The sequence below is a fragment of the Arachis ipaensis genome, chromosome B02, assembly GCF_000816755.2.
Source record: "Arachis ipaensis cultivar K30076 chromosome B02, Araip1.1, whole genome shotgun sequence".
Taxonomy (NCBI): domain Eukaryota; kingdom Viridiplantae; phylum Streptophyta; class Magnoliopsida; order Fabales; family Fabaceae; genus Arachis; species Arachis ipaensis.
Window position 1 is genome coordinate 95,212,655 of NC_029786.2, and position 8,048 is coordinate 95,220,702.

The 8,048-nt window shown below is 35.6% G+C and overlaps 2 protein-coding genes across 4 annotated transcripts; one reads left to right on the top strand and one right to left on the bottom strand.

Annotated features, from left to right (window-relative positions):
- LOC107625803 (protein DETOXIFICATION 44, chloroplastic) lies at positions 138-5,404 on the top strand. 3 transcript variants are annotated; one of them, XM_016328525.2, is made up of 13 exons: positions 141-677; positions 795-919; positions 1,193-1,351; positions 1,704-1,837; positions 1,981-2,116; positions 2,307-2,403; positions 2,513-2,613; positions 2,788-2,951; positions 3,249-3,320; positions 3,417-3,533; positions 4,164-4,259; positions 4,376-4,497; positions 4,636-5,404. In XM_016328525.2, the coding sequence occupies exons 1-13, from the start codon at positions 331-333 to the stop codon at positions 4,694-4,696; spliced, it is 1,731 nt and encodes a 576-aa protein (XP_016184011.1). In that variant the 5' UTR covers positions 141-330; the 3' UTR covers positions 4,697-5,404. The 3 variants fall into 3 exon arrangements, with proteins under 3 accessions (XP_016184012.1, XP_020971882.1, XP_016184011.1); XM_021116223.1 differs by lacking the exon at positions 3,417-3,533 and having other exon boundaries at positions 140-677; XM_016328526.2 differs by lacking the exons at positions 4,164-4,259; positions 4,376-4,497; positions 4,636-5,404 and adding an exon at positions 3,629-3,936 and having other exon boundaries at positions 138-677.
- On the bottom strand, positions 5,610-7,972 carry LOC107625804. The gene is made up of 2 exons (XM_016328527.2): positions 7,771-7,972; positions 5,610-7,240 (listed from the first exon to the last, which is right to left on the bottom strand). Exons 1-2 carry the CDS (start codon positions 7,791-7,793, stop codon positions 5,785-5,787), a joined length of 1,479 nt encoding a protein of 492 aa, XP_016184013.1. The 5' UTR covers positions 7,794-7,972; the 3' UTR covers positions 5,610-5,784.

An 8,048-nucleotide genomic window follows, 5' to 3' on the forward strand; every position in this document is an offset into this window, starting at 1 on the left:
GATAGAGAAAATGGAAAAAAATATAATCTATTTTAAAAAATAATAAAAATAAAATAACATATTTTTTAGATAAACATTCAACTATTTGTAAGATACAAAAGAAAAATTAATTATTTATCAAAAAATCTTCATGTCTTCACCGTTTTTCTTCCTCGCTCTAACCATTAGCATAAAATTTTGTTAAGCCTAAATGTGTGGGATAGAATTTAACAAAGGAAAACATAGTGTGTACAAATTCCACATCAACGTTAGATTTTGGTGTAGATAGATATGGTTTTATTTTTGCGTCCAATAGAGTGAGTCTTTGATTTCTCATCCAGATGCTCAAAAATGGCGTCGTCTTCTTTTCTTTGCATGCATATTCACCATCACTACCCTATGCATAATATTCTCCACCATCATCACAACCATTCATTGTTGTTCTTCAACTCTAAACCATCAAAGCTTCACAATCATCATTGCTTCCCAACTCCAAGAGTTGCTCCAAAATCATGTCTAAGTCACAAAAACAGTGACACCAAAACAGATTCCCTTGAAGAAACTGCCTCTAATAAGCAAGAACCATGCTCCTCCTCCTCCTCCACCACCACCACCACCACCACCACTACACCCTCTCATAATCCTTCATCTTCATCAGTTCAAGGTTCTTTCTTTGCTTCTTTCATACATCAGTTCAGGTACTTTATTGGTTTCATGGATTTGGTGCTGGAAAATCAAATTCATCCTCTTGTTATTTGTGTGTATGTATATACGTTGGTTTTGAAGTTTTATTTATTTGTTTGGTTCATGAACAGAAATGGGTGGCTTGTATTTGATGATATGGGAATGGAAATGTTGTCCATTGCAATACCTGCTGCCTTGGCTTTGGCAGCTGACCCTCTTGCCTCATTGGTTGATACAGCCTTTGTTGGCCATATAGGTAAGTTAAGGAAGTTCTTGTGGTAATGAATTTCATTTTTTATTGATGTTTTGCTTTCAAATTTTTAAGGGGAAATTAGAATTTGGGATTTGATTCTAAGTTGATAGCGATATATCATGTTCCTTCCGCAACCAGTTTAAACTTTTGGAAGAAGTGGTTTCTTGGTCATTTGATTATATCCTGGATTGGGAAGCTAGTAATTCTAGTTTTCTAGGGTTGATTTCTAGTTACCATCATAAGAGAGTTTTGCATAACTGAAATTTCACTATACAGGATCGGTTGAATTGGCTGCTGTTGGGGTTTCAGCTTCTGTGTTTAATCTAATTTCAGACTTGTTCAATGTTCCTTTGCTTAATATCACTACATCCTTTGTTGCTGAGGAGCAGGCACTGATTAGAAAGGAAGGTGACCACAATCAAAGTAACAATAATGGTAAGTTTCGCATAGCTACCTCAAGAGTTAAGTCCCAAAGTGGTCAACTAAAATAGTTCTTGAGATCCCGATTGCCCAATTACGTCCCTGATATTGGCATAAGTGCACCACCTTAATACCTAATGGTTTGATAGTCACTTGATAGAAAAGGACTGAGGGACTAACATGGTGACTTTTGTCAATCTCATGGACAGGGATGTAATTGTTGCAATTGGAATCTCGGGGATTATTTTAGTGTGTGCAACCAATCTGAAGGACCACTTTGGGGGGCATAATTCCTCCTTCACTATAGCTGCAAATTTGTATATATTCTGTGAGTCCTGATCTCATGGATGTTATACGGATTTGGCAGGGAAGTACCAAAGCAAGAAGCTTATTCCTTCAGTATCAACTTCGTTAGCACTTGCTACGGCACTTGGAGTTGCTGAAACTGTGGCGCTTTCCTTTGGTTCAGGCATTCTTATGAATATCATGGGTATACCTGCTGTATGTAATTCTTCACTGATTGTTGATCCATGCATTTCACAGTTTCGCCTTTATGTTTCCTGATTGTCATAAATTTTTATGACTTAAGATGTGCATGTGAATGATGGCTCTTCATTTGTATTATTTGTTCTATTTGTATGTAGGATTCTCCGATGCGTGAACCTGCCGAGCATTTTCTAACAATGAGGGCTTTTGGTGCTCCAGCAATCGTGATCTCATTAGCCGCACAAGGAACTTTTCGTGGATTTACAGATACAAAGACTCCTCTGTATGCAATTGGCAAGTGATGCTGATGCTTCCTTTTTCCTCTGTCTCATTATTGTTTCCAATATTCCAAAGATCTGTTTAAACTTCAATGAAACTCATTTTATTTGGATCCAAAGGCCTTAAGAAAATAAAGTTCATCCTTGAATTTCTAGAATGATTTTCTGAATGTGTGAGTAACGAAGACTTTGTTTTGGAATTCCAGGAGCTGGAAACATTATTAATACCATACTGGATCCACTATTGATATTTTTCTTTGGCCTTGGAATTGGTGGTGCTGCCGTTTCTACTGTGATATCTGAGTACGTCGATGATGTGGTAAAACTTTATGTTATTATCCGTGCATCTTGCACTTGTCACTTACTAATTGCTCACTTCATATTAAGCATAATTTGTCTTTCTGTTCACCAGATACTTGATAGCTTTTATACTTGTATGGAAATTAAGTGACAATGTGCTTCTATTCCCTTCCGATGTCGATTGGAAAAAAATTTTCAACTATCTGAAATCAGGTATGTACTTCTATATTAAGTTGTATCGTAGTTTCAACGGTCCTCATCTTTCAAACAGGATTTATTTCAGTTAGCTAGAAAAAGTTTTTGGTTGATTTGCAACTTGATATGATTTAAATAATGGAGCAATAAAAATTAGCTTCTACTTTCAACGATATATACTGCGTTTTGTAGGTGGTCTTCTGATCGGTAGGACTATTGCTGTGCTTATGACAATGACAGTGGCAACATCCGCAGCAGCTAAGCAAGGCCCTACACCTATGGCTGGTCATCAAATTTGCATGGAAGTTTGGTTGTCAGTATCTTCCCTCACCGATGCTCTTGCGCTTGCTGGTCAGGTAACACTGTAATATCACAGTTGACCATATCATGCATTTTGTTTACATCTATGAAAAAGTTGGACCAGATCAATTGATAAAAAAGACAAGTAGTTTAGCTAATCCTGTTTCCAACTCACAAGGTACTCTGACCTAAATTTCTTAGCCAGTCGTATGTCTCAAGAGTCTTCCATTTCTGTTCATATTTCATTCTTATGATGCTATCAAATCAATAAGAAAACCATGAACCACTTTCCTCATGTATAACTGACTGAGAACTTGTTAGGCTGTGTTGTAGTAACAATATTTTCTTTACAGGCTATACTTGCTGGTAGTTACTCGCAAGGAAATTACGAGCAATCACGCCACCTTATATATAGAGCATTGCAGGTTATTCCTCATCACACCTTCTTTGGATGAGATTTTGGATATTTACTGATCCAAGATTCTTTTCTCCTCATACTCTCATTTTTTAATGTCAAACAGATTGGTTTGGGAACCGGAATTACCTTATCAATGATTTTATTCTTTGGGTATGGGGCATTTTCTAGCTTATTCAGCACAGACTCTGAAGTTCAGGATGTTGCTCAGTCTGGTCTACTGGTAAAAAACCACAATTAATTAAGTTTACTTGGTGATAATGAATGTATAGGCAAGGAGCTTCTTAACATTGCTGCTTTTGATTTATTTTGTTACAGGAAGTGTAATTGTGGCATTTTCCCCTAACAATAATCCTATCGTGTTCCTGTCTCATGGTTAATGAAACTTGAATATACAACACAATACAAAGATGTGAAATAATGCGGCCAAGAAGAGATGACGATTTCTAAAAGTGATAGAGAAAAATTATGATTTAAAATTAGTAGATATCATTGCATTGAAAACACAAGAAAATGCACTTGTGTTTAATTATAATGGCATTTTCAGTTACACGCATATAAAGATTCAAAATAGAAGTTAAAAAAAAAAATTGTGAAAGTAACAGATTCGGCGTCCAACCCGAATACATGTCTGAGTTTACTTTCATAGCTTCAAGATGAAGTTTACATTTTGATGCCTGTTTATACTGAAATGAAGATGCGAATTCGACACTTCATTATCTTGTCTTATCAATCATTGACAGAAATGCAATGTTTTGTCAAAGGAATAACTAGCTGAAGTGTTCTTGCAATTGTAACCTTCTAGCATGCATGATCAGTAACTTTGATAAATCTGAAATGTACACACATGCAGTTTGTTGCTGGATCTCAACCAGTGAATGCCTTGGCATTTGTTGTTGATGGACTTTATTACGGAGTATCAGACTTTGGATTTGCTGCATACTCTATGGTAATTATCTAGTTCAATGATCAAAAGATAGTTAAACATTTCACATAATCACTCTATCTTACTTTGTTTCCCATTTTTCTGACATTCTTGGCCCTTTATTTGGCTTTGATTTGTAGGTTCTAGTTGCACTGATTTCATCAGTTTTTATATTGGTGGCTTCTCCGGTCCTTGGACTTCCCGGAGTGTGGACAGGATTGTTCCTTTTCATGGTTTTGCGTGTTCTAGCCGGAGTTTGGAGGTATTTTAATTCATTAACACAAACATTTTTTAGAGGTTATCTACTTGAAGGGAAGGAATTCTTCCTAATGATCCAAAAATGCATATTTTGATCTTATTGTTTTCTTATCATTTTTTATTTTTTATTTTTATTTACAAGGTTGGGTAGCAAAAGTGGACCATGGGATATGGTCTGGTATAAAGATGGAGCAGAAGATTGACCGAGGCATTTACACTCAAATTTCCCTAAGTTTCCCCACTTTTACACTGCACACTGGTCAGAGAACATAATGATGGTGCTCACAAGTCACAAGCTCTTTTAACATTTTGGAGGATGTGCACTTTCTTGCTAGAAACTCATTCCTTCTAGAAGATCAATCAAGAGAACAAATTACTTCCTCCTTTTTAAACTAAATGTTAGCTTTCACATTTTCTAGTACATTGAAAATTCAATAAATACGTACACAAATCGTGTCCGTGAATATTAAATTTTTCGATGTACCAAAAAAGTGAAAGCGACATTTATTTTGAATCAGGATAGCAAGTGTTGCTGAAGAACAATTGCCAAAATCTTACTTGTACAATTACATGGAAGCTGAATGTGCAAGAAAGTACAAGAGGGAGAAAATCATTCTATTGGATGACATTGCTTGCAGCTACAAAGCCAAGATTTTGCTTGTTGCATTTCTTGGAAACATTTGATGTATTGGTAGATAAGACTTCCATGAATGTCACTATATATATTGACTTGGCAATAGCTCCACATGCATTAAGATCCTTTGAATTTTCAAAGTTATGCTAAATGCATGGTATTTTTTGTTTTCAATAATTAAGGTCGAGTCTTAGATGGGGGAATGGTTCATTTCTTTGTGAATTGTGAATAAAAAAGAGTAGCTTTCAATGGTTAATGTAGTGGGTGAATTGTGGATGAGTCTGATTTTTTAACATCTACCAGCAGTTCTCCAAAATCCAAAATGTGAGGAAAATATAATATCTTAAGAATTTAATTTTGATGGATTGTCAGAGTAAAATAGTTCTACACCTGCATCTAATTACGTAATACTACGTCTGTAAAAATAATTATTTTTTATATAAATTACGTTTATAGTCATTTAAAAAAACGAATGTGGCTGGACAACTGTGTAAAACGTTTTACATTGACTGTGGATCAAGATTACACTCATCATTATAAAAGAATGAGTCTACTAATTTGCCTTTTACATTAACAATAGTGGGTAGAAAAACATCAATATGTTCATGCACTAACCTCATCAAAATGAAAACAAAATTTGTAAGCATTTGTGAACTCCTAAGATCCTAAATGTGAAAAGCATAAATCAAGTAACTTCTGCTCTTCTAATAACCCAAAATCATAGTCAGGTCTCAAGAAACTATAATCATGATCCATTTCTATGCTAGCAACCTGCATATTATTCAGATGTTCACACAGCTTCCTATTACGCTTGGAACTGAATTCAGATAACACATTTCCATCATCTCCTTTTTCTTGCAATTCAAGCTTCCTATCAATGTTGCTGTTCAAAGCCTGAAACTCATACATTTCTCCAACATTGTCATCTGAACCGTTAGGCTCATTTTTAATTTCATCATCGCTATTATCGCAGCCGTAGCAGTTGCAAGTATGTACCATGTCAGCTTCTACTGGCATCAGTGGCTTCTCTTCTTCAACATTAACAGAAGGTTGATTTTCATCATTCTCATTTTGAGATTGAATACAGTTATTTGAGCACTTGTTGCTATAAAGTCTTAGAATTTCAGAAATTACTTCCTCCACATGTTTCTTCTTCACCATATATGCCTCATTTTTTATGTTTGACTGATCATAATTAGGTTTGGGGTTGCAATCCTCATCTGATATCTGATTGTTAAAGTAATCATCAGAATGGTTGTCAATATTGCTCAAATCACATGATGATGTTAAACTTTTGGTCAATTCTTCGATTGGTACTTCTATATTATTCGCTACAATCTCATGCTCGTTGGCGTCAGAAGCCGCGCCATCAGCTCCAGAATTCATTGCCATACCAATAAACTCAACACCAGAGCCAGGACACTTTAAAACCTCTTCTGATTCTCCTTCGATTCCTTCACTTTCTCCAGGTATTTTAGCTTCAATATCCTTCATTTCCTTATGAACAACACTTGCATCATCACATTTCTCATTTTTTTGGACATCATGATCTTCTTCCTTTGTTCCCTCGAATGCTTCAACATAAGAAAAATTAGGTTTGTCTTCACGAAACTGATGAAAATTACCATCCAAATCCTCAGCTTTAGGAGCCTCACCACTACTCAATATAATTCCATTCTTACTTGGTGATTCTTCAGAGCCTACTGACTCCAAATCATGCTCCGGAAAGTTCAAACGTGCGCCTGAACCGTACATTGTCTTAGCCGCTTTGTCATAAGCAAGAGCAGCTTCAAATGCAGTGGTGAAAGTGCCAAGCCAAAGCCTCTTTGCATTCTTCTTACTCTCATGGTTGCTGATTGGTTCGCGAATTTCAGCGACCCACTTACCCCAAATCCTCTGCCTCACACCTCTGTATCTAAACTCAGAGTTCTGAGGCCCTCCTTTACCTTTCATGCACCCTTTCTTGGACCCTTTTGCAGGAACTTTGTGAACCACATGCACCCCATTTGTGGAGAAATCATGTTGAATGTCGATGTTCTTCTTCTTCCACTTCTCAAGAGTGTCCTCCAACGAATCACTTCCACACCTGCGCCTCTTCGACGAATTCCTGTTTCTGCATCAACCACCAAAAACAGAACTCTTCTTAGAACTCTAAATAGTCATTATTCAAAAGTTTTGACAGATATAAGTTTTCAAAGTCCAAAACAAAAGAAACTACAATTAGTCTTAGAAGAACCAAAAACTTGTGCAACAACCAGAAATTAGCTTGTGATTCGCAGCAGGGGAAATCCAAAAACAAATTAGAGACGTCAAAATAGAAGCAAGTTGAATCAAATTTCAATGAAACAAATAGTTGTTATTCATAACACAAGCAAGAAGTTTTGACAAATATCCTATGATTTCACTAACCAAATTTTTAAATTCCAAAACAAATGAAACTATGAAGTCAGTTGTTTTGCATGTCTGTGTGCTTAGAAGCACAAAAACACAAACAACTTGTTCAACAAACTAGAAATCAATGAAAATCCCAGATAAAAGTTGAATCAACAATAACCAACAAGTATATGAAGCTATCTATCTATTTACTTAGCTTGAGTAAAAGATAAAAATTCTTATGAAAGAAAGAAGAGTAATTGAACTGACCCAGAAACGATTTCAGTGGCCATGATGCCTTTTCTTGATTTTGCTGCTGAAGAAGCATGTAATTGTATTAGTTGTTGTTGTTCTAGTTCATTGTTTTGTGGTATGTTGTGGGTTTGAGTGCACAGATTTAAGGTTCAGGGTTCTAGAGAGGTTTATAGCATTTTCACACAGATTATGTGCTACTATGTTTTTTTATTGCTTACTATATTTATATTTATTTTTATTTTATGTATTTAATTATTTATTATAAAAAAAAGGAAAGAATTTGTTATTTATGT